This window comes from Manis javanica, chromosome 10 (assembly GCF_040802235.1).
Source record: "Manis javanica isolate MJ-LG chromosome 10, MJ_LKY, whole genome shotgun sequence".
NCBI lineage: Eukaryota > Metazoa > Chordata > Mammalia > Pholidota > Manidae > Manis > Manis javanica.
In genome coordinates, this window is record NC_133165.1 from 62,502,835 (window position 1) to 62,530,112 (window position 27,278).

Below are 27,278 nucleotides of genomic sequence, written 5' to 3' on the forward strand. Positions count from 1 at the left end.
TCCTGCCTTTAGGAACTTCCATTTTCCTGGCAGAAGACAGATAATAAATCAGTACATGATACATATGTCGGAAGGTGGTGAGTATTAGGAGAACAAGAGAATAAGGAGAGGAAATAAGGGAATAGTGGGGTGGAGGGAGCTGCAACTTCAAATAGGGAGGTTAGGACGGATCCACTAAGAAGATGACATTGAAGCAGACACCTGACCCTGGTGAGAAACGTGTCATGTGGACATCTGGGGAAAGATCATTCCCACAAGTGTGAGGACCTTGCATGTGCCTTCTTTGTTAGTTTTTATGTCACCAATTTCCTCTCCTCTGGTGATTTTGTAATGGTGGGATGGGAAATAATTTTGAAATTTTGAGTAAAAAAAATGTTGGCTGTCAATGATCCCTGTGGTTTTTCTTGGCCTCTTTCACCATCCCCACTAGCTCACTTTGAGTTTCTATAGCCATAGGTCTTGATAGAGATACCCTAAGTGAGAACAGTGCTGAGACTAGTAGTTAGCACATCTCTTAGAGAGAAAGGGCTTGGCAAGTCATCTAAGACAAGAGATCCAATTTCAGTGTTGCCCTTTGTGAAAGTCCTATCTGGTGCAAAGTTTGGCATGTGAAGGAAGGTTCTCAGAATTCTAGTCAATGATGGAGACAAAAGAAAAAAACTTCATGAAACAAAACAAAAATTCCACTCTTTCTGTATGATACATTTTAAAATTAAATGGATACTGTAGTAATTAATATAGTTATAAAACCAGGAAATAATATTTCTAGTATAATTTTAAATTCTAAGGGAAAAGCTGTAAAACTTCTTTCCTTATAGTAACTCTAATTTCAAAAAGGGTCCTATTGCTGTCACTCTGTTTGCATGTATAGTGGTGGTGGTGCCAAGGAATGCTTGGTTTCTACCTATAGGGTCAGGCTTTCTTATGAAAGTGTCTTGAAAAATAAAAAGTGTGCTGAACAAACTTACAGCATGCCATTGCTCACTAGGCTCATTGTTGCTCTTTTTAGAAATATGGCAAGTATTTTATTGCACAAGGAGATAGGTAAATATGCACTTATCCATAACAGAATATGTATCTATCCATAATGAAAAACAGACACTAAGCTTTAAGAAAAGTTCACTTTATTCTTTGTGAACAGGTGGTTATTTAGCCTCTCTGCTCCCTCCTCTGAAAAGTGAGGATAAAAGAGTACTTACCTTTGTAACTGTGTGTGGTGACAGATGTTAACTTAGATGTACTGGGGTGATCATTTCATAATATATGCAAATATCTAATATTATGTTGTACATCTGAAATGAATATAATGTTACATGTCAAGTATACCTCACTAACAAATAGTACATACCTGCTTTATGGGGAGTGTCTGTGAACCAGAGTAATGCCATTTTATGAAATCCAACGTGACTATTGAAGGATCACCTTTACATTCTCTTTCCTTTGACATCCTTAGATAATATCCAGCACGGCACAAGTGAATTGCTCCCTGGAGCCAACCTCCTTGCTCAAATTCCAGTGATAATACTCAGACATCAGCCCCTTGCTCCATTGTGCACATAAGTGGTGGTCATATCTGTCAACCCTTGCTCTTTGCCTTCCCCTGCGCCTAGACCCTTTCTCCTTGCTTCTATAAATTAGCTTCCCTAAACCCAAAGCTGAGGCGCATGGATCTATGCAGCCTGCTGCTGCCCAGGACAAACTTTTGTAGGTAAGATACCCTCAGTAAACCTCTGTGAATTCCAGCTGAACTCTTCAGCCTTTCTTTGGTCTCACAGCCCCTTTAGCTTAGGGGATGGTCTGCTTAGACCTCCCCTAAGTGGAGGAGGGAGAATCAAATAGGATAATTCGTGCGAAGGACTAAGAACAGTGCCTGGCACACAAAAAGCGCTGAAAAAGCTTGACAATTTAAAAATTCACAAAAATATGTACAGTACTTCAAAATTTTCCACTGTTTGGTGTAAAGATAACTCTCAGGTATCATGTAAGCTTTTGATTTTACTGTCAGAATCAGCTACATCAACTGATTAGTTTGGTCATCTGATGGACATTTAAAAAACCCTCATTCTGTGTTAGATCTTGCGCCAGGAAATTAGTTGATCTTAATCCAGTCTTTCATTTTTCACCGGAGGAAAAACGTGCACAGTTATTAAATCTCAAACATGTGCCAGGTCTTCAAAATGTTTACTGTTAGAAACTAAACTGAGAACACCTTTTTAAAGGCGCCCAGATCAGGTGGGAAGGTGAGAAACGCTGGGCATCGTGCCTGGAGAATGAGAAGAAGGGGATTCCTAGCCTCGGCTTATTAATTGGCGTTTGGGGCGCTCCTGAGCACTGTTTTATTTCCAGCTGGTGGCTGAACGAGGTGCAAGAGCTCCCCTCTTTCTGAGTTAATTACGTGCTGAAAGTGAAGGTGGCAGCGGCCAGAGCGCCCTTCCCCCTCCGGGCTGCAGGCTTCATCCCGACGTGTTCCGGCCGCATCCTGCGCCCTGACGCTCTCCCGAGAGCGCTCGCGGACGAGGGCGGGCCTCGCCTGCTGCAGGTACAGCGGGCCGTCCTCGCGGCCCGGAGCCCAGGGGCCGCGCCTCGGGAGGCTACCGGCGGCAGGTCGGGCCCGCGGGGATTTGGAGACGGCTGGCGCCGCGCCCGCCGGTGGCTCTCCCGGGCCCTGAGGCCGCGCCTCCTCCCGGAACTGGCAGGCGCGGCGCGGCGGGAGCGCGGCCGCCGAGCGCCGGGGCCATGGAGGACCTTCCCGCGGGCGGGGCCCGGCCGGGGCGCGGGGCGCCGGAGGAGACCCCTGGAGTGTCCCCGACCCCACTGCTGCACGGGGTGCCGCCGGCGGAGCAGGCCGAGGAGGACCCGGAGCCCGGCGAGCCGCGGGCCGGCCCGAGGAGCCGCACGGCGTCCCTGGTGAGCGGGCTGCTCACCGAGCTGTACAGCTGCACCGAGGAGGAGGAGGCGGCCGGCGGGGGCCACGGGCCGGGGAGGCGCCAGCAGCGCCGCGACAGCCTCGACAGCTCCACGGAGGCCTCGGGCTCCGACGTGTTCCTGGGCGGCCGCGGCGGCGCCGGCGACTCCCGCGTGCTGCAGGAGCTGCAGGAGCGGCCGAGCCAGCGGCACCAGATGCAGTACCTGCGGCGGAAAGGTGAGCCCCCGGAGCCGGGCGCGCCGCTGCTGCCCGCGCCCCGCCGCTGCCCGCGCCTCGCGCCCGCCTGTGCGCACCTGGCCGAGCAGCTCAGAGACGAAGTGTGCGGCTTCGCCTTTCGTCTGTCGCTGGTGACCACAGTATCTCCGATTCATGACTGGACTGCTTCTTCTTATCGCCCGCGCCTCCCGGTCCCTCTCGAGTTATCTAGGGGAGCATCAGTTGGAGTGGTAGCGGCGGGCGTTCCCTCCTTTTCCCCGCAGTGTGTTTTGTGGCCCAAGGGGAAGGCAGTCCCGGTCCTTATTTCACTAGAACAGCTGTTAGGACGGGTTTGGAGTTTCTGGTACGTGCATCTGAAGTTACCTAGAGGGCGCCCGAGGAATAGAGGCGACCCTTGGGGCTTTTTTTTTTTTAATCGTCCTACCTGGCCACAACACTTGGATAGTGTTCAGTGAGGCCGAATAATTCGATCATGCAGTTTCTAAGCAGAGCGGATGAATTCCATTTCTGCCAGAACGTCTGGTTTCTGTAAACTCAGCAGATGGATTTTCTTCCCCCTCTCGGTGGCGTGGCAGATTAGTGGCGGTCTCTAGAGCCCTGGAGTTACCACAGAATTTAACTGCTGGTACCTTCCTTTGGAGAGGCCGATCTGAAAACGGTCTTGCCTTTCAGGGTGAGAGGGTAATTTGGTGTTTTATTTTGTTATCAGACTTGATGCTGGTGTCCTAATTGAGATTCCTACCCCTCCCCCCAGCTGTTCATAATAGCTTGCCTTTCAGGCAATAACATAATTACTACAGTTGTCTTTCTGTATAGATGTATGGAGACCTCAATTTACAAAATAAAGTGAGGTGTGGAAAACAAATGCTAAACCACCATAACATTTCTTGAATTAATGTCCTAGTGCTGAATTGCCAGGGGAGAGAGGAAAAAGAATACATAGAATGGTCTTCTGTCTCCTAATTGTAAAATCAGTCTAGCTGGTGCCAAAACAAAACTCAGGAACGGAATACATCCGTCTGCTTTCTCAAATCTATGTAAACAGCTTTCAGCTTCCTCTTTTGGCTTCGTAGTGAAGATTTTTTTCCCAGCTGATTGTTGTTAATGGCTTCCACCTTCCTCCCCTGCCTGGGACTTTGGCTGGAGTTGGGCCATTTCATTTTATACAATTATTTGGCTGTTCTCAGAGTGTCTGTTTATGCCAAGAGTTCGGAGGGCAATAGTTCTTTCAGAATCCAACAAAATTAATTTTGAAAAATGTTAATTTGGCTTTCTGTTTTTACAAGACTGTTCACTTTACATTACTGAGCGAATTTTGGGGATTAGTAATTTCTTTTTAGAAGAGGAAATTTGGCAAGCTAAAGTTTAGAGAAGAACTAACAGTACAGCTTTGCAGGGGATTTCACTAGTTTGAAATCTAGTGACCCTTCCACTCAACTGTCATAAAACTTATAAGAGTCTGTTTTGCCCACTTCTCGGTCTTTTGAATGGTTACTTGCCTGCTAATCTTTTCTTTCCTTGTAGTTGACACTGTTAGGATGAACAAGGTGCCGTATTATAATAGTCTTACATACAGACAACATACGCACAGCCCTTTATTAATAAACATCATTAGAGTACTAAGAATAAAGAATCAGGTGATGGAAACAGCTATCTGCCTTAATAATTTTACAGCTTATTAGGCTACTTGATTTTTTTCAGGGTCGAAAAATACCCCAACTAACAAAATACTTAGTAAGGTTCTCATACAATGCAGATGACCTGTGTACTAAATTGCTCCTCTCTTTATTAGGGATTTAGATGTAGCACTTATTTAGATATTTAGCATATGTGAGTCCTTTATATATGTGGGGCACCAAAATGGTTTCTCAGGAAATCTAGGCTCTTTTATTAGTGTTTTCATTAAGGCAGTAAACTTTGGAGTCGGAATGCTTGAGCTGATATTCTGCCATCATTCCTTACTAGCTGTGGCCTTGGGCAAGCTGTTTAACCTCTCTGTCTCACCTACAAATAGAGATAATAATATACCTACCTCAGAGAGCTGTAGTGAGAAGTATATAAGTTAATGTATATAAAATGCTCAGTAAATGTGAGATATTTTTTATTGCCATATACACTGGAATTCTTTAGAGAGGGAATTATCCACTGTCAGTTGACAATCTCTTCATTTTTTTCTCATATATTTAACACTGTATTAGGAGCAATGGGTAATGCTGTGGGGCTTACAAAGATAATGGAGACCTCATTTCTGTCTTCAAGATGCCTTTATATCAGTGGATATTGCTGTAGAAGACATTTCCAAACTCTGAAGATTTTTCCCATATTGCATAATACATATAACTCAGAGAGTCAGCTGTAGGTACCTTAAGAGTCACTAAAAAAAATGACTGTTTTGTGGAAGAAGAGTATAATTCAATTTAAGATGATATTTGTACCCCTTTTGTTTCTAGCAGGAAAGTTTTTAAGCCTCCAAAGAAAGTCTCTTTGCCCTAACTGAAGGAATCTAGGAATGGAAGGCTTGTTGCTCTGGTCTCCTCTTGTAGCTTATTTCCATATTTAGTCATCCTTAGAACCCAAATATTGTTGTTTAACCTGAATGTACTCTTACTTCCCATTCTATCTCACCATGTTTGAACTCAAGGTGAGAGAAGTAACTGGCCTTTGTTCTCTTCATAGTAACCCCTTGTTCTTATTTTAGTGCTATTTATATTAATGTTTATGAAAACTGTTCCCATTTGTTTCTCAGAATAATTTTGTATGCTAAGCATAATTTGAGACTTGGGGCACTACCTTGCTTAAGATCACAAAGGTAATTCCTTGATCAGAGATAGTTTTTTTTTTTGGTATCATTAATCTACAGTTACATGAAGAACATTATGATTACTAGGCTTCCCCCTTCACCAAGGCCCCCCCACATACCCCTTCACAGTCACTGTCACTGTCCATCAGCATCAGAGACAGTTTTCTTTTTAATTCAAGGTCAAATTGATGTTGACAGTATAACAGCTGTTAAAACACCCCACCGAACTTCTCTTATGCAGTGTTCACTTCCTTTGATCTCTGGAATACTTTTCTTACTTTTGAACATTCTTTTGCTCTCTTCTGATCCTCTCTAGTTTCTCCAAATCCCTTTAAAAGTGAATAGACCTAAATCCCACAAAGGACTTCTAATGAGGGCCTAGCCAATGCCAAGTTGAGTGGAAGCCTTCACATGACTGGCAGGTCACACATTGGTGAGTAGTGATTATATGAAGTGTGACAAACAAAACTCCCAAATTGTAATGATTATTCATATAAAGGTTTTTGACTTCTGATTCCCATTTTTTTTCACTTGTAGAAAACATGTTGAGAACATTAATTTTATGAATGTAGAATTATTCTTAATATATCTGTTTAAAGGAAATGTATTTTCTACCATGTTTGAAGAATTACTGTCTCTAAGAAGAAATAGTGCACCTAATAGTCAAGCTGAATATTTTAAACAAAACTAGTATTGCCACATTCATCTACATTAGAAAATGTGATAGTATTATTTATTTTTAATTGATCATTTACAAAGATGAGTGCTTTTAAAAACATTTGTTACTAGCTGTTAGGTTTATCACTGATATAACAGACTCAAAAAGATTCTTTTCCTGCAGGCTAACCATTTGAGCATTTCAATGATGCAAAATGTACATGCCAATTTTCAGGCAATGAAAGATAAATTTGCAACCAGTGCTAGATTTGATAAGAGTCTTTGCTTATTTATATGTTGTAAGTAGCCTCAAGGATAAAATTTATCTTACAGTATTTGTCTAATGGACAGAACAGGAAGTGGATGAGTGACTTACTTGATCAGGATATTTTAGCTGAAAATATACATGTAATTGTGGGTGAAAACCCAGAATTGGTGTAAATGCATGTTCTAGATGTTTGTATTATATTTAGTGTCACATCAGAATTTGTATCCGTCTCAGGGTGTTTGTTTTTGTTTTTCTTTACTGATAGACACTAATGAACTGAAGGCAATCCTTCAGGAGCTAAAGTACAGAATTGGCATTCAGTCGGCAAAGTTACTTCGGCAGCTGAAGCAGAAAGATAGGCTTCTGCATAAAGTACAGAGAAACTGCGATTTTATGACCGCGTGCTTGCAGGCCGTGTCACAGAAGAGAAGTAAGTGTTGGAGTGGGGGGTGGGCCCTTTTGCCACATGGGACTGGCATGTTGGTGAAGCTGAGTCAATAGTCATTGTGTTTTTGAATATACTGAAAAGTTTTAAAGGGAAGCTTATACCCTCGGAACTAAGAACTATATACAACTCAGCTTCCTATCTTTTCAGTTTAAATGTATAGTACGTGTCTTGATGTTACAAACTTATTTTTGTTATTCTAGATTTGAGGTAGTGCTTCACTTTGACAATGGTTATTTTTATCTGATGCTAAATAATGGCTAAAATATTTTTAAAACAGCATCAAGCAGACATAACTCTAAAAGGCATGTCTTTATCCTCTGCGGTGTTCTAAGAAGTGAATTAAAAATTGATTTAAAAGAAGGAGACTTTTGTAACAAGATTTTAGGACTTGCTCTGAAATCTGAAAAGGATAAAATATTTTCATTAATTAAACCCATCTTGTGGGTAACCCATTTGTAACTAAGAGCTGTGCAGTTTGTCAACTGAGTTAAAAATCGTTAAATTACTGGTACCTGTTACATACTAGACATAAAAGCTTGTGAATTAATTTTTAAATTCTCCATGCAATACTTTCATGTTTTATTCTGCTAACATTTCCCTATTTTTGTTTTTGTATTCTTTATTAACATGCAGCACGGCAGAACAGTATGTTCAGGTATGGACAATAGAGGCACCATGATATTTTGGTAAAATATCAAATGATCTTTTAATAAAATGCCTATGGCAGTTTTTAGGTGCATGTGCAAGTTGCCTTACCTTGTTTCTTTATCCTGTCACATTTATATGTAAAGTGAGGTTTTAAAAAAAAAATCCCAAATTATGATGTGTTTGTTTTCATAAGATAATTTTCCAGGGCTTGATTAGTTACAGGTAAAATTAATGGCTTAAATTCCATTCTTAGGCTTATTATTAAAAGAAAATACTGTGCCGTCTTCCTCTTCTTTTACAATAACACTGTTTATTATCTCCAAATTATTTTTTTCTGTTTCCTAAAGGAGGTTTCAACCTAATGTGCATTAAACAAAATATTGCTTGATTATCATAATGAGACGATGGCCCATGTAAGAAGTAGGAATGTAATTGAATAGACTGATTTTGAATAGGGTTTTCTCCAGAGCTACGCACTTGTCTGAAATGGCTAGAGAAGCAGAGTGTAGATATAGATATAGCTATACATATGTCTCTATATATATCTACAGAAAGCTGGCATGTATCATAATATTTGATATTTTCCCATGGATTCTGATCAGTTCACAAGAGCCCAGTAAAAATGTTATTATTTTCCCCTTTCATTTTGAAATATCTTGATTTTGATTTTTCATTTTTCAACTGTGGTTTCGTCTATTTATTATTATTGTTTGTGCCAGAAGTTAGAAGCACAAATGGTAAAAACCTAGAGTTTGAATGTGTAGGGTTGGAGCCAGTGTTAGGAGACAGAGAAATGTCAGGTTGGTAATCACTAGGAACTGGTAATCATTTAAAATTTGAGTTTCCTTGACTGATAAAAGTACTGGCACTTATCTCTTTTTAGAAAAATGTGTCCACAGGCACCTAATTTAATTCGTGAATTTGCGAATGCAGACATTCTATATATTTTAGAGTTTGTCAAATTCAGCCTGGATTTTTCATTTCAGAAAAATATGAGGTTAATGGCTCCTTTCCCTGGGAGTTCATTTCTCACCTTGGTAACAGTACTCCATTAAACTGAACAGGATACTTTTATTGAATTAAGAAATAAAAGTGCATTATAATTTTTATTCTCATCATATGATATGGTATTATGACATAGACATTGTTAGAAATTTGACTAAATGCTTATTTAACCATTTTAGAACTCCAGAGGTCGGATGTTTCATGACTAAATGCCTGATCCCACTAGTTGCCATTTTACCTCTTTCCTCAAAGTCAACTAAAAACAAATATATTTAGTGAGTTCTAAAGAATTGAGATTTCACTCTCACACCAAATAACTGAGCTTTAATTTTGGTAGTGATTAGCAATGATGAGTTCAAACATGTTGACTTTTTTGTGTTTAATATGTAAAAGTCTGGATAATTCCAGTTTTTCCCTCTGTATGGATTCAGTGCTTGTGATTCCTCCCTCAAGTACCTTTTCCCCTTCCATAACATGCTACAGAATAAAACTACTTTAATCTTTTGTTAAAATGGGTTATTTCCTGTTGATACACTGAAGGGGATATAATAATTTTGAAATAATCATAATTAAGTGGATTATGAACCAAATGACTGAACCTTTTTTATTTCTAATATAGATGATATAACTGCTTAGATTTTATGGTTTCCTACACCAAGCCTTACGATAGAATCCCTTTATGTTATAACTGTGCTAGGCCTACGAAGAGCAGGATCAATATTTGCCTTGTAGGAAAGTAGATTTTCACCCTATGTATAGCTATTTATCTAAGGATAGCCATAGTATAAATTTAATGTTAATAATAAAACTAGCAAGAGTGGTGGCAGGTGTTACTATTCATTAAGTACATGCTTTATGAGGAAATTGAGATTTGGAAAGTTTAATTAATTTGCCTAAGGCCACATTCTGGCAAGTGGTTGAAATGGAATCTGAAGATAGATGCCTCAAAAGTCTGTCTGTTCTTTCCATCATAAACTGTGATAAAAGAGTATTCTACTTTTGTTTAGCAATTAGATTGATGCTTCTGTAATATTACTGGAGTGTGGGTGAAGCAATAAGAAATTTGTAACATGCAAAGGAAATAATACAGAGCATCAGGTTTATTAGAATATGCTGCTATAGCCTATTTTGCATATGAAATACATATTTTTTCTTGGCCAGATGGATTACTGAACAAATGGTTGCTCAGTGTGCAGGAAAATCTACCTCAGGGCTTCAAGATAATGGAAAGAATGTGATGAATATTTGGACAGGAGATTGATTCCAATGTTAAGATTTTTAAGTGGTTTGCTTATCCTCTGATTTAACAATTTTTTCCTGAAGGCAGAAGGAGGGCCATCTTAGTTATCAGCATTGAGTAGTTTTACAATTTTCTGCACTGAAGTAGTAAATAGGTGAGTGGGTTTGTGAAATGTTATTACAAATCAAGTAATTAAATCTGTCATTGGGAAACTGTGATAAGAGAAAAGTGTGAAAAAATAAGACTATTCACAGGAGTGTTGTCTTATTTAGACTTGTCCATAAGTACGGGAATTTTAGGCAGTTTACAACCTCATTTTAATAATGTGTCTACCCTGACATCTGGTAATGGTGTGATTAGATCTTGCTATCATAAGTGCCTGGCAGAGACAGATACCTGTCAAATAGTGAGTAGTCTTTTTCTATAGCTGTCTTCTCTAAATAGTACCTTGTCCTCTGTGGCAGTAGAAGGAATTTATGTGGCCCTGAGTTTGGTGGCACTGAAATTCAAGGTTTGCCACTAGGAAACAATTCTCTATGTTTTAAAAATTATAAAAGTAATATATGTAATGAGACATTCCACATCTAGGTTTTTCTCAAGAGAACTGAAGACGTATGGCCTTTGCAAAAGCTCATACATGAATGTTCAGCAGCATTACATAATAACCAAAAAATGGAAACAGCTTAATGTCTATCAGTGGATAAAGGGATAAATAAAATGGTATATCCATGCAATGGAAAATCACTCGGCCACAAACAGGAATGAAGTACTGATTCATGTTACAATTTGGGTTACCCTTGAAAACAATATACAAAGTGAAAAAAGCAAGACAAAAAAGTCCACATATTGTGATTCTATTTGAAATGTGCAGAATGAGCAAATCCATAGAAACAGGAAGCTGATTGACTTTTGCCAGGAGCTGGGGGTAGAGAATGGGGAGTGACTGCTAATGGTGCAGGTTTCTTACTGAGTTGATGAAAATGTCCTCAGTTTGATAGGAATGATGTTTTGCACAAGTTTGTAGATATACTGATGATCACTAAATTGTACAGTTTAAAAGAATTTTATAGTATGTGAATTATATCTCAAAAACTGTTAAATTTAGTATTGTCATTATGGAAACTTTGGAGAGTACAGAAATGTAAAAAGAGGAAAAAATAATTTTCTAAAACTCTCTTCATATTCTTGAGTCTATTTATTCAAGAGATTTATTTTTTATTTATTTATTTATTTTTTATTTTGGTATCACTAATATACAATTACATGAGCAACATTGTGGTTACTAGATTCCCCCCATTATCAAGTTCCCATCACATACCCCATTATAGTCACTGTCCAACAGTGTAGTAAGATGCCACAGAGTCACTACTTGTCTTTTCTGTGCTATATTGCCTTCCCCGTGCCCTCCCTTACATTATATGTATGCTAATTGTAATGCCCCTTATTACTCTTATCCCTCCCTTCCCATCTATCCTCCCCAGTCCCTTTCCCTTTGGCAAGGGAGTCTGCTGCCGTTTTGTTCCTTCAGTTTTTGCTTTGTTCTTATACTCCACAGATGAGTGAAATAATTTGATACTTGTCTTTCTCCACCTGGCCTATTTCACTGAGCATAATACCCTCTAGCTCCATCCATGTTGTTGCAAATGGTAAGATTTGTTTTCTTCTTATGGCTGAATAATATTCCATTGTGTGTATGTACCACATCTTCTTTATCCATTCATCTACTGATGGACACTTAGGTTACTTCCATATCTTGGCTATTGTAAATAGTGCTGTGATAAACATAGGGGTGCATATGTCTTTTTGAAACTGGGCTGCTGCATTCTTAGGGTAAATTCCTAGGAGTGGAATTCCTGGGTCAAATGGTATTTCTATTTTGAGTTTTTTGAGGAACCTCCTTATTGCTTTCCACAATGGTTGAACTAATTTACATTCCCACCAGAAGTGTAGGAGGGTTCTCCTTTCTCCACATCCTCGCCAACATTTGTTGTTGTTTGTCTTTTGGATGGTGGCCATCCTAACTGGTGTGAGGTGATACCTCACTGTGGTTTTAATTTGCATTTCTCTGATGATTAGTGAGGTGGAGCATCTTTTCATGTGCCTGTTAGCCATCTGAATTTCTTCTTTGGAGAGGTGTCTGCTTAGATCCTCTGCCCATTTTTAATTGGATTATTTGCTTTTTGTTTGTTGAGGCATGTGAGCTCTTTATGTATTTTGGATGTCAACTCCTTATCGGATATGTCATTTATGAATATATTCTCTCATACTGTAGGATACCTTTTTGTTCTACTGATGCTGTCCTTTGCTGTACAGAAGTTTTTTACTTTGATGTAGTCCCTTTTGTTCATTTTTGCTTTTGTTTCCCTTGTCCAGGGAGATATGTTCATGAAGAAGTTGCTCATGTTTATATTTAAGAGAGTTTTCCCTATGTTTTCTTGTAAGAGTTTTATGGTTTCATGACTTACACTCAGGTCTTTGATCCATTTTGAGTTTACTTTTGTGTATGGAGTTAGACAGTAATCCAGTTTCATTCTCTTACATGTAGCTATCCAGTTTTGCCAACACCAGCTGTTGAAGAGGCTGTCATTTCTCCATTGTATATCCATGGCTCCTTTATCATATATTAATTGACCATATATGCTTGGGTTAATAACTGAACTCTCTATTTTGTTCCACTGGTCTGTAGCTCTGTTCTTGTGCCAGTACCAAATTGTCTTGATGACTGTGGCTTTGTAGTAGAGCTTGAAGTTGGGAAGTGAGATCCCCCCTGCTTTATTTTTCCTTCTCAGGATTGCTTTGGCTATTCGGGGTCTTTTGTGGTTTCATATGAATTTTTCAACTATTTGTTCCATTTCGTTGAAGAATGCTGTTGGTATTTTGATAGGGATTGCATTGAATCTGTATATCGCTTTAGGCAGGATGGCCATTTTGACAATATTAATTCTTCCTACCCATGAGCATGGGATGAATTTCCATTTCTTAGTGTCCTCTTTAATTTCTCTTAAGAGAGAGTCTTAATAGTTTTCAGGGTGTAGGTCTTTCACTTCCTTGGTTAGGTTTATTCCTAGGTATTTTATTCTTTTTGATGTAATTGTGAATGGAATTGTTTTCCTTATTTCTCTTTCTGCTAGTTTATTGTTAGTGTATAGGAATGCAAAAGATTTCTGTGTATTAGTTTTATAACCTGAAATCTTGCTAAATTCAGATCAAGAGATTTTTTATATGAAGCTTTTCCAAAGTCAATGTACTGTATAATATTTCTCTCTCCTGTCTTCTTCATGTAACATATCATAAGCTGGTGCCATTGGCATAAATTATTCAGAAACGTAATTTTGAATGAGTGATGCACTGTTTTTCAGTCTACCATCTACCTTTTGTTTTCTTACAACAATGAATCTGTTGTGAATATAGAAATACAGCTCAAATTGATTTAAGCAAAAACAAGAAAATTGATTGGCTTGCACAATTAAGAATCCAAGGATGTGCCTTGAGTTGTAGTTAAATCAGATACAGGTGTTTAAATAGTATCTTTAAGAATATGAAGTCATCTCTGAGCTGTACTTCTCACTGTATTGGACAATACCGAAGTGGCCAGCAGTGGCTCTGACTTAGCAACCTTACCTGAGAGAACAGGTAACTGTTCTTTGTAACTCCAGAAAGTCCCATAATCCCATTTCCTTGATCTAGTGGGGTCACATGCTCACTAAGAATCAATAAATATAGTTGACCCTTGAACAACTTGGGGGATTGGGGGCACCAACCTTCTACACAGTCAAATCCATGTATAATTTTTGAGTTCCCAGACGCATTATTAACAACCTGTTTCTTGGTTGGAAGGCTTACCAATAACATAAACACTCAATTAACACACATTTTGTATGTTATATGTATTATATACTGTATTCACATAATAAAGTAAGCTGGAGAGAAGAAGGTGTTATTAAGAAAATCATAAGGAAGAAAAAATACAGTACACTGTATTTGTTGAAAAAATCTGCATGTAATGGATCTGCACAATTCAAACCCGTGTTATTCAAGGACCAACTGTACTTGTTTATGTATGTAAAAAGATGGCAAGTGTTACAGGAAAAATGAAACATAACAGGAAAAGGCAGATTTGGAGTGAGCAACCATTTGTTTTGGTGTTGTTGGTCTTAAATGTTAAGTATTCTAGTCATTGTTTAGTGGCTGTGATTTTCATTTTCATTTTGCTGATTTCTTATGGGGTTTTGCCCATCTTCATGTGCTTAATGGCTATTTTCCTCCAAAGGAAAGGATTGTCTCGTTTTTCTTATATGCCGTACAGAGTTCTTTATGTATTGTGAGTCTTTGTCAGATATATATATTGCAAATAGCTTTTCCCATTTTTTTGGCTTGCATTTTCACTATGTTAAGAGTGTCATTAATGGATGAGAGCTCTTCATTTGTTTTTTTATTGAGGTGTAATTGACATACTATATTATTTTAGGTGTCAACATGATTCAACATTTATACATACTGCAAAATAATCACCATAATAAGACTAGTTAACATCTGTTCCCATACAAAGTGTTGTTTTTTTTGTGATGAGAATTTTTAGGATCTGTTCTCTTAAGCAACTTCCAAGTATGCAATACAGTATTATTAACTGTAGTAACCATGCTGTTCATCCCCATGACTAAGAGTTCTTAGTTTTTTTATTAAAGTATCATTAATATACAATCTTATGTTGGTTTCAAATGTACCTTACAGTAGTTCAGCAGTCCCTGTGATCAACTATAATGTGATTTGTGAGTTATTGTGCACCTTTATCTTCCTTCCTCTCCTCCCTGCATCCATCCCTACTTCAACCCTTTGGTAACTATAGTCACTTCTCAGTGCCTGTAAGTCTGCTGCTGTTTTGTTCCTTCTATTTTGCTTTGTTTTTATATTCCACAAGTAAGTGAAATCGTATGGTATTTGTCTTTTTCCTCCTGGCTTATTTCACTGGGCATAATACCTTCTAGGTCCATCCATATTGTTGCAAATAGCAGGATTTCTTTTCTTTTTATGGCTGAATAATATTCTGTGTATATGTCCCACATCTTTAGCCACTCATCTATTGATGGACACTTAGGTTGCTTCCATATCTTGGCTATTGCAAATAGTGCAGTGATAAACACGAGTGCATATATTCTTTTTGAATCAGATACTTTGTTTTCTTTGGGTAAATTCCTAGGAGAGTGGAAATACTGGGTCAAATGGTATTTCTATTTTTAGTTTTTTGAGGAACCTCCATACTGCTTTCCATAATGGTTGAACCAATTTACATTCCCACCAACAGTGTGGGAGGGTTCCTATTTCTCCACATCCTCGCCAGCATTCGTCTTGTCTTCTGGATATTGGCCATCCTAACTGGTGTGAGATGATATCTCATTGTGGTTTTGATTTGCATTTGCCTGATGATTAGTGATGTGGAGCATCTTTTCATGTGCCTGTTTGCCATTTGTATTTCTTCTTTGGAGATATGTCTGTTCAGGTCCTCTGTCCATTTTTTGGTTAGGTTATTTGTTTTCTGGGTGTTGAGGCATATGAGTTCTTTATATATTTTGGATGTTAACCCCTTATCAGATGAATCACTTATGAATATATTCTCCCATACTGTAGGATGCCTTTTTGTTCTGCTGATGGTGTCCTTTGCTGTACAGAAGCTTTTTGGTTTGATGTAGTCACACTTGTTCATTTTTTATTTTGTTTCTGTTGACCCGAGGAAATGTGTTCAGGAAAAAGTTGCTCATGGTTTTGTTCAAAAGATTTTTGTCTATGTTTTCTTGTAAGAGTTTTATGGTTTCATGACTTACATTTAGGTCTTTGATCCATTTTGAGTTTACTTTTGTGTATGGAGTTAGACAATAATCCAATTTTATTCTCTTACGTGTAGCTGTCCAGTTTTGCCACCACCAGTTGTTGAAGAGGCTGTCATTTTCCCATTGTATATTCATGGCTCCTTTATCATATATTAGTTGACCATATATGCATGGCTTTCTTTCTGGGCTCAGCCATATTTCTATGTGCAAGAAACAAGTAGAAAAATGAATGTGTAAAAAGATACCAATTTAAAATAGCACCAAGAAAAGTCAACTACTGGGGTGGGTGGGTCAAATAAGTGAGAGGGATAAAGGAGCAGAAAATCTCAATCATAATATATATTAGTCATGGGGATGAAAGTACAGCATAGAGAATATAGTCGATGGTTCTAGAACATCTTCCTATGTTGACAATAACTATATGTATTGGTATGAGGATTTAATAATGTATATAACTGTTAAACCACTATGTTGTACACTTGAAACCAACATAATACTGTATATCAACAAAACTTCAATTTAAAAAATCAGAAAAAAGAAAGATCAATTACTTACAAATAAATTTAGTAAAAGATATACAAGATCTCTACTTGGAAAACTGTTAAATATTATTCAAATAAAATTTACAATACCGTACTTATGATTTGGAAGACCCAACACTTTAAAGATGTCAGTGCTCCCCAATAATAACCAAATAACCAAACAATAACCAATAATAATCAAATAATATAACAATAATAACTAATAACCAAAATTTGAAGAAAAACAAGGTGTAAGAGCCTATGCTATCAGCTATTAAGAATTATTATAAAGGACAGTAATTAAGACAGTGTTGTATCGGCTCCAGGACAGACAAAACAGGATAAAAGCTCAAATAGACCCATACATATATAGATACCGGATTTTTATATAAAAATGGCACCACAGAGCAATGGTAAAAGCATGATCTCTTCAGTAAACAAAGTGGGTTCAGTTAAATATTCATCTGGACAAAAATGAAATTTGACTCCTATATCACATCATGCAATCAAAATGAATAAATTCTAAGTAGATCTAGATATGAAAACAAAATAAGACTTCCAGAAAATAACATGGGATATTATTTTCAAGAGTTTGGCATAAAAAAAAAAGATTCTTTTAACAGGATAGAAAAAGCACTGGCCATAAAGGCAGGATTGATTATGTAATTTGTGGGACCCCTTATTCAAAAATTATCAAGAAATTCAAGACAGCAACAGCATAGCATGGGGACTTACTAAGCATGGGACCCTATATGACTACACAGGTCACATACCCAAGAAGCCAGCCCTGCGGAAAGGTAAGAAACTAATGTTTTGGACTACATAAAAACTAGGAACTCTTAACTGTCACCATTTTCAGGTGACATGATTATTATACATAGAAAACACTAAAGGATCCACCAAAAAGCCATTAAAACTAATACTGAATCCAGTGAAGTTGCAGGATACAAAATTAATACATAGAAATCTGTTGCATTCCTATTACTGACAGCGAACTAGCAGAAAGAGAAATCAGGAAAACAACTCCATTTACAATTGCATAAAAAAGAATAAAATACCTAGGAAAAAAACCTAATAAAGGAGGTGAAAGACCCTTACTCTGAAAACTCTAAAAGACACTCTGAGAGAAATTAAAGAAGACATCAATAAATGGAAATCTATCCCATGCTCATGGATAGGAAGAGTTAATATTGTCAAGATGGCCATCCTGCCTAAAGCAATTTACAGATTCAATGCAATCCCTATCAAAATACCAACAGCACTCTTCAGTGCACTAGAACAAATAGTTCTAAAATTCATATGGAACCACAAAAGACCCTGAATAGCCAAAGCAATCCTGAGAAGGAAGAACAAAGCTGGGGGAATTACGTTCCCCAACTTCAAGCTCTACTACAAAGCCACGGTCATCAAAATAATTTGGTACTGGCACAAGATCAGACCCTGTGATCTTTTGTTGATTCTCATAATTTATCTGTGAACCCCTTTGTATTTTCTAAGTACATAATCTTATTATCTATGAATACTGTCAGTTTTATGGATTTCTTTATCATTCTTTCATTTCTTTTTCTCATCTTGTACACTGGTTAGGGCCTCCAGTATAATACCAATTAGAAGTAGTGACAATGTGATGGACATTTTTGTCTCATGTACAACCTCAGGGGGAAACTTTTCTTTCCACCATTTCACCAACAGGTACAATGCTTGCTGGAATTTTTCTGTAGAAATCCGTTGTCAAATTAAGGAAATTCTCTTGCCCAATTTGCAAAGACATTGAACTGTATCATATTCTTTATCACTGGTTTGAACTAATATGTTGAATGTTAAGACAACTTTGCATTCCTGAAAAAAATTCTAACTAGGTCATGAGATTATGTGTGTATTGCTGGGTTTGGTTTGCTAATATTTTGTTTATGATTTTTATGGCTATGTTCATTTTGAGGTTAGCCTATAATTTTTCTTTTTCGTAATGCTCCTGTAAGGTTTGGGGAGCCTCATAAAATAAGTTACAGAGTATGCCCTATTTTTCCATTCTTTGGAAGAGATTGTGTGAGACTGGAATTACTACTTCCATGTTTGGTAGAATTCACTGGTAAAATATTTGGACCTCAAGCCTTCTTTGTAGGAAGGTTTTAAATGATGGGTTCAATTCAAAAAATTGTAAGATTATTTGTAGTCTCTATTTCTTTGTATCTTTGGTAAATCATACAGAATCTTTCCATTTTATGTAACTTTCCACACTTGCAGTCATCAAATTTTAAAGACTATTTTTTGCATTCCTTTAATGTTTCAAGATATTAAAACAATTTCACTGATTTAAACAGGAATTCACTTACTAAAATATATTTTTTATTACAGAATGTGTCATCATAAAGCATATTCTGATACGTGTATGTATATTTGTTAAAATAAAGATCTATGTTTGTGGATATCTACCTATCAAGACTGACTAGTAAATATTACTGGCACATTAGAAGTCCCCATGTGCTCCTCCCTGTTTGAAATCTCCCTCCCTTACATTTGTGTTAACCATTCCTTTTTTTTCTTTAGAATTTTTCTATCTCCTGTATATATTCCTAAAAAATATGGAGTTTTGGAAAACTGAGTAGCAAGCTCAACCCTAGCTGTATAGGGGTAAACTGCCTCTTTTTAATAAAAACTCCCCAAAGGATAAACCAAACAGTGTCTGGGTCACAGTCTGGTGTTGGGTTTCCCTGACAATGCACAGACCCCCAATGAGGGAGCCAGGGGCCAAGGTTATAAATGAGTCCTGTGGCATCTGCCAGGGCTGTGGTTTGGGCTGGTTGCTGAGTGATCAGCTAATTTGGGAGAGTGGTCTGCTTTGTATTTTTGATTGAAAACTCACCGTGATCTTGCTCTTGCTGTCAGAAGCAGGTCAAAGCAGAACACCTCTGTGGGCGTGGAGGTGAGAGGGAGAGCAGGAACTTCATCTGCATACTGGGATGTAAGCAAGTACAGATGAGAGTCAGGACGAGGTTTCTGGGGGCATTCTGTCCTCAAGTTAGAAAGATGGTCCAAGAGCAGGAAGCATCCAGGGTTGAGTGCGGTCAACACAACTGCCACCTGAGCTGCCCTGCTCCCATCTGGTCTGGATGTCCGCTCTCTGCTGCACAGCTGTCATCTTGGCCTCTCCACCATCTCATTCTAGAAGCTTTGTCTCTTTCCTTTGTTGGCTCTCATTTCCCACATTCCATGTTTTCTTCTTTTTTGATGATTCTTTTTATGTCATTGCCCTTATCGTAACCTTTGAGAGAGGGTGCCCATGAGGTACATTTTTGGAAACTGCAGGAATGAAAATGTCTTTATTAACATCCTTGCTTTAATTGATAATTCTATACTTGCTCTATTGACTTCTTGCTTCCATTCTCGCTTTTGAGAAGACCAGCACCTTTCTGATTCCTTATCATTGTATTGGGCTGTTTGATTTTCCTCTTTGAAAGCTTGTGGAATCTTCACTCTATTCTTGGTGTTTGGAAATTCACAATCATGTTGCTTGGTGTGGGTCTATTTTCACCCATTTTGCTGGGCTAGACAGGCTCTTGCAGTCAGGCAACTTATATTCTTCAGTTCTGGAAAATTTATGTGAATTACTTCTTTATTTCTTTGATGACTCCCCTTCCCCTCCTTTTTTTTTTCTCTTCCTGAAATTCTATTGTTTGGCTGTTGGAACTTCTGGACTGGTTCTGTAACATTCTTCTCTTATTTTCCATCTGTTTTTTTGGCTTTACATTCTTAGAGATTATTTGAACTTTATCTTCTAATCCTGTTACTGAGACCTCTTTTCTGGGTTGTTACTTGCATGCTTCTTTTGTATGTATGGTATCCTGTTCTTGTTTCATAGATACAATATTATCTTCTTATTGCTCTAAGGATGTTAATGATAGAGACTAAAAGAGAAACAGAAAACAGTAATTTGGAGAAAATAGATTATACAGGGGAAAAAAACTTTCAAAACTGCTGTTAGAGTTTTTCCTCAGATCTCTGGTACTCCTTGGCAGTGTGCTCCTGACTAGGGATGGGAGTCTTAAGTGATGAGTTGAACTCAGAGCTCCCAGTAGGGCTTGCTGACTGTGAGTTTCACTAAGGGGTCATCTGGGTGGGCCATTGGTTATAGAACCCCCACCCCTGGCCCAGGTCAGTGTCTCCAGGACTTTCGCTGGAGTCTCTGCCTTCAGCATTCAGGACGCATATGGTCACTGAAGCCCTGTTTCAGGTAAGGTACTCACCCTCAACTGGTTATCCAGCAACTCTGTTTTAACCCTCTTGCATAATGAAGCCTTCAAGCTTTTGCAGGAATGAGACAGGAGTAATGCCCAGTCTCATAAAGTACAAGAGATTTAGAGCTCTACCTGCTTCTCAACAGCTTTCTCCCAATTCTCCTTATTAAGCCTCCTTGGCTGCCTGTCCCTGTCTATTATGGAATATGTGGCGTAGAAGGTTGGACTTCAGTTTTCCCATAACAATTTGGGATTTGGCTTTCTAGGATCTGCTAAGTCAATTTCTACTTGTCCATATGCTTTTTCAGCTTCAAAATTCAATTGCTGTTGCCTCTGCTCCTTTTTTTCTGGCCCTTGTGGGTTATAATAAACAGAAATCTCTTTACTGTATTTTTAATGTGATTTTGGTGGCGATCAAAATTAGATGCGATTTTTTTCAGTCTTCCTCTTAACCCATATGTGTATATTCCTTTTGCATGACTTATTTGTTTTAATAAATGAAAATAAGTTGGGTTTTTTTCTAACTTTATTTAGAGATATAATTGATATGTAAAGAAGTTACCATTTAGGTTAATGTAGATTTGCCTTAAATTTGGAAATTGGTTGCAGAATTTCAAATTTAGGCATATTTTTAAAATTGTTAACAGGTTTAGATATTTGTTTTCAATGTAATCAGTAGCTTGGTCTGCCCTGAAATAACTTAGTAGGAATATGAGTAGATGAAAGAAACTGGATTGTAATTGTTTACAGTATATTTTAGCAACAGTTTCCTAATAGCTTTGAACCTCCAACTTCTGAGAGATTCTTGTGGCTTTGACAAAAATGGTAAGATGTTTCTTGTGAAAGCATTACAAAGAGAACGGTTTTTTAGGAAACAAACCCGAATCTCAAAGTCATAATGATTTAGAGCTAGAAGAGAACTTAAACCTGATTTCTGTTTACTCGTGACCTCATGGCTGAGCAAAGTGAAGTGTGGAACAGGTGAGTGTTGGCTGAAACTCGCCCACCTGGATGGTGACTGGTTCAGGATGTGCTCTTGCTGTCAGTTATGTCAAAAGAAAAGTATATACCCAGCCAGCAGGGGGAGTTCTCTTTCTCTTTTAAGCTTTCCTAAGAACTGTTGTATTATGCCTTCTATAGAGGAGTCCCCACTTTATCTGCGGGGAATACGTTCATGGATACCTGAAACTCCAGATAATACCAAACCTATATATACTATTTTAATTTTTTCCTATACATACCTACCTCTGATAAAGTTTAATTTATAAATTGGGCAGAGTAAGAGATTAACAAGAATAATAAAACAAACAATTGTAACAATATACTGTAATAAAAGTTATGTGAACATGGTCTTTCTCCAAAAATATAGTATTGTCCTGTATTCATCCTTTTTGTGATGATGTGAGATGATAAGATGCCTATGTGATGAGATGAAATGAGGTGAGTGATATAGGCATTGTGATGTAGAGTTAGCTTATTATTGGCTTTCTGAGAATATGTCAGGAGGGTCATGTGCTTCTGAACCATGGTTGACCACAGGTGGATAAGGGGGAGCTGCTGTATTGTCAGGGCATGAATTCTAGTTTTGCCACTTACTAGGTGCGCAATCACATGCAAGTTCTTTACCACCCCTGTACTTCAGTTTTCTCATCAGTAAAAAGGGGATGACAATACCCACTTCTTAGGGTTATTATGAGAATTAAGTGAGTTAAAGTATATAAAATGCTTAGAATTGTTTCTGGCTGTAGTAACTGGTGTTATTATTATTCCTGCTTGTGGGGAGGTTTACAGGCTGCCTTTTCCACCATGTTCAGATACTTGGTTTTTAAGGCAAGTGTGAAGTTTGCTGGGACTCACATTTAAATAATGGATGGGATGGGATTATTTGAGGAGATATTGAATAACAATAATTAGGAATTTTATTATTTTTTAACCCTTTGGGAAAAGATGGTTTACTCTTCTCCAGTAACACATAGGGAAATTGCTCCTCTCTTATATGTTTCAGTTGAGATGATGATATGTAAGATGTTTTGGGGACACATATTATATTTGCAAATAGGCAACTGCCTGTGTGTACAAAGGCCAACAGAGGCAAAGGTGAGCCACCAAAATCCTTCTTGAAACATTTTAAAGAAGAGCTAGGATTAGAAGAATGAGATAAATGTGCCATGTGGACAAGGGGAGGAGGGGTGGGGAGACGATCCAGGCAGAGATAATGATGCAGAGACTGTGAGAGTATCTGGGAGACTGAGTAACCTAGCATTCCTGGATATAAATTGTAGCTGGAAGGAAGTGGCAGAAGTTGAGGCTGGAGTTAATGTTGTGTCCTGCAACACCATCACTGAGCACAAGAGCAATGTGATTGGATTTTCACGTTCCGAAGGTCATTTTGGCAGCAGTGAGGAGGACAGGCTGGAGGGGGTGAGTGGACATGAGGAATACCAGGAGGAGGCTGGTGCAGCAGACCGGTGGGATTGATGGGCTCCAAGGGAGGAACCCCGGGAATTGAGAATAGGTGATGAGAAATTGAGCAGGGAGATTGAGTAGGACTGGGAGAGTAGTACGGGAAGAGGAGGAATCTGGGTGGACTAGAGGGTCTGGATAAAGTGTGGGAGGCATTGGTACGTGCTTACAGCTGAGATCCCATGCGGGAGCCACACAGGACTGCAAAGGAAGAATGTGGAGCGGCTAGAGAAGGAGAGAACCCTGGGACAGAGGGGAGAGTGTCAAACAAGCTGTTGGGGTACAGAGGCAGAGTTTCAAGGAGATGCAGTTTTAGCTTCTATAGAACAGTTTTCAGACCTATTATAAAGCACATGCAACTGCACATGTGAGTGCTATAGAGAAGTCAAATGGGAAAGGATTGAGAAGGGCATCAGCTTTTTGCCTTTTTAAAATGATGTGAGTGGAGTTTCTGTTTTAGTCTTGTGGTGTAGACAGAAGCTACGTTACACTTGGTTTATACAGCAAGGGTGTTACAGTCTTTCCAAAGTTTTTTGGTGATGAGATGGGATGGAATGAGGATGAGCTTTGTTCTGCCTCCCTTGTATAGAGCCTTTTCTGTCCCCTCCCCTCCATTGGTTAAAATTAATTAAACTTCTCTTCCTCTGAACCCCACCATTCCTATTCTTATTTCTAGTAGAGCACCAATAATATTTAATTATATTTGTTTCTTTTTGTATTGTGGTATTTGTTTATTTCTCTCACCCCGCTATTAGACATGGATCTGGGAGAGGGCTACATCATTCATCCTTTCATTCAGCATTTGCTACAATGCCTGCCATGACAGTGGGGCTCATTGAATGTTGGATGGATATAGCTGGGTGGATGGATGGATAAATGATGAAATTGGATCTGAGTTACTGTGTGTGTACGTGTCTGCACGTGTGAGGCAGTGACTTGGTGATGAAAGAGTGGCAGAGTAGGCTTGGAACTTGTGAACAACAGTACACATTCGAATCATAACTTTGATAAATGGAAAGGGGATGATTAGGAAGGAGCTTTATCAGGATGGCTGAGATTGGAATGTTAGTAAAAGTACAGGGAATTTGTGAAGTTATAACACTGTAGAATTGTAGAGCTACAGGGAACCTCAGAATTAATCAAGTGTAACTGCTTATTGAACATAGTGTATGTGAACTGCCTTCCTACATAGACTGAAAGAAATTGGAGTTTGGCTGTTTGACAAATACACATTTATTAATTGGTAGTGTTACTACAGTTCTATCTCTATATGAGGATGGAGTAGAGAAAACTAGGTTATATCACTCTAGATAGAAAGTCCATAGTATTGTTTGAAAATCTACGAATCAGGCAACAGGAGAATAGCAAAGACAGGCAGTTCAGCTGTGTTGTCTTTATGGAGTATCTCCTTAAGAGCCCTGTAAAAGTTTGCCTACCTAGTTCGAAATACACCTCTGACCCTTTCTCCCTCCTCAAGCTGCAGGAGGGTTTTTCCTACCTACTTCTTGGCATTTTTGTCATGATTCTTTTACTTTCAGTGGATTTTATACCACTGAACTATAATGTAACATCATTTTTTTTCTGGAAAGGGTATGCACAAGTAGATTCTTTTCTGTGTGGAAAAGAATAGACGATGTTAGGAAAGAATAGTTTCTAATGAATGCCCATAAGCTGATGCCTAGCCTTTCAGACAGAGCTCCTTTTTGGTTTTGTCCAATGCCTTCTCAACACCGTTTTCAAGAACAGGTTCCACTAAAGGAATATCTCAGTTTTCCATTTTGTCTGTGATCTCTCCCATGAGGTTTCTGACATGTGTGGAAGTTGCTGTAGGTGGGTGCCTCAGTGTCTGTGTCTGAATCTTCCAGCTGAAGGTGTAGATCTCAGAAAGCGTCTCCATCTCACATCTTGCTGCTACTTGCCAGGATGGTCAGTAGAGGGCAGGCTTGCTCCTTTCCCTCATCTGGGACCTGGACTCTTGTCTGTCTCTGGTATCCAGCAGTTTTCTGATTGGTTGGATCACAGTTTTTAGAATCACTAACGGAATGTAATTAAAACCAGTGGAAAGGAGGCACGAAAATCACTTTCTTGTTTTCTCCACACATTTTGACTCTTTCGGGTCAGATCTCTTGCAACCCATGGTGGCGGCCCTCTCTGAGCTTTTTCTTCCTTAATTTTCCCTGTATCACCCACATTCAGCTCTCGTAACGTGGGGAGGTTGGTGGTCTTCAGGTGTTGGATAATGATTCTTAACAGAACATTTAAGAGACTTCTCATGTTTGACTCCCACATCAAGGTCCACAATACTCCAGTACTCCTACAAAAAGATAAGGAATTCATGGAGTTAAACAGTCTATATACCTCCATACTTATAGATTTATGTTCTTGGAAAGATGTGGTAATAATAATCTCCCTTTTAGAGGAGGAGCTAAATTCAAGAACAGTATTGACTGTGAGTTCAGGAGTCTTGGATTCTGTTTCTGATAACATTGGTTCTTCTGCAAATTATCCTGCTTGTTTTTGTTTACCTGTTTATAAACACTGTTCTTCTCAGGGACTAACTGGTGACCTCTTCATGGTGTCTCATTAAGAAAATGTTTCCTCCTTCAAAGTTTTAGTCACTGTATTTGTGTGAGGGGAGGATCCACCACACATAAGAAAACATAACATGTTTCCTTGGGGAATGACCACTTTTCTCTGCCATCCCAGCCTGACCATTTTTTATTGCAATTTTATCTCTATACAAGTGAAAGTTGAAAAATGAGTAGAATGTGTCTCTATTATACTCATTGCTAACGATCAACCACACTTGCATGGGGTGCGTTGAAATGGAAAATTTGTTGCACCTGTGTGGACCAGCCAGCTTCAGTGTCCAGGGGTATACGTGTCCTCTCTGTGGATGGCTGGGGCCAGGCTCTCTTAGACTTTCCCATTAAGTTAATGCTCTTTGCACTTAAATTTCAGTCTGTATTTTACTTGAAACCATATCCAGAATGTGTGTCAGTGCTGTGAATATAGTTAGAGAATGTGAACCTCAGAGTGATTAAATGACCAGAGTTTTCCCAGTAAATCAAGCTAATTCTCCTTTCAGTTTATAGAACAATGTAATTTGAGATCTTTGGGGATAGTTTAGCCTAGTGTGCTCACTTTACATATGAGGAAGTTGAAGGTTCAAAAGGTCAAATGAGACGTTTACAACTACCTCAGACCCATTAGAATGGCTGCTATAAAAAAAAAAATGTTGGCAAGACTGTGGAAAAAATAGAAAAAAACCCATGTGTACTCTTGGTGGGAAAGTAAAATGGTGCAGCTGCTATGGAAAATGGTAAGACAGTTCCTCAAAAAATTAAAAATAGAATTACCATGACCTAGCAATTTTCTTCTGGATATATAACCAAAAGAATTGAATGCATACTTATATGAGGATGCAAGTTCTTGAAGAGATATTTGTTCACCCGTGGTCATAGAAAATTATTCATAAGAGCCAAAAGGTGGAAGCAACTCAAGTGTCTATTGACAGAAGAATAGGTAAACAAAATGTGGTATGTACATACAGTGAAATATTATTCAATCTTAAAAAGGAAGGAAATTCTGATGCGTGGACAGACCTTGAGGACATTATGCTAAGTGAAACAAGCCAGTCACAAAAAAGGCAAATACAGTATGATTCCACTTATGTGAGGTAGTAGTAGTCAGAATTACAAAGTAGAAGGATGGTTGCCAGGGGCTGGGAGAGGGAGGAATAGGGAGTCATTGTGTAATGTGTACAGAGTTTTAGTTTGGGAAGATGAAGACTCCTGGAGATGGTGCACAGCAGTGTGAATGCACATAACACTACTGAACTGTACACTTAAAAATGGTTACTCTGGTAAATTTATGTGTATTTTCACACACACACACACACACACACACACACACACGCAGATGCTTGTGGCCACCTGGGTAGTTGATGCTGTATTTCTTCTCAACTCCCTATTCTGGGCTGTCCTAATATACCATTCATGACATTTTTTCTTCCAGAAAATTACT

The 27,278-nt window shown here is 38.6% G+C and overlaps 1 protein-coding gene across 4 annotated transcripts in view; it reads left to right on the forward strand.

Annotated features, from left to right (window-relative positions):
* The first annotated feature begins 839 nt into the window (after window positions 1–839).
* Window positions 840–27,278, forward strand: part of TBC1D30 (TBC1 domain family member 30) — an 80,162-nt gene continuing 53,723 nt past the window's right edge. For 2 of the 4 annotated variants that reach the window (XR_005058233.2, XM_037007157.2), the window contains exons 1-2: window positions 840–3,142; window positions 7,133–7,297. Coding sequence is in view for 3 of the 4 variants with exons in the window: in XM_037007157.2 (XP_036863052.1) it covers window positions 2,737–3,142; window positions 7,133–7,297 (571 nt within the window). In the remaining variant the exon portion in view is untranslated. Of the gene's footprint in view, window positions 3,143–6,258; window positions 6,376–7,132; window positions 7,298–27,278 lie in introns of all 4 variants that reach the window. The other 2 variants (XM_037007159.2, XM_037007158.2) reach the window with 2 other exon arrangements.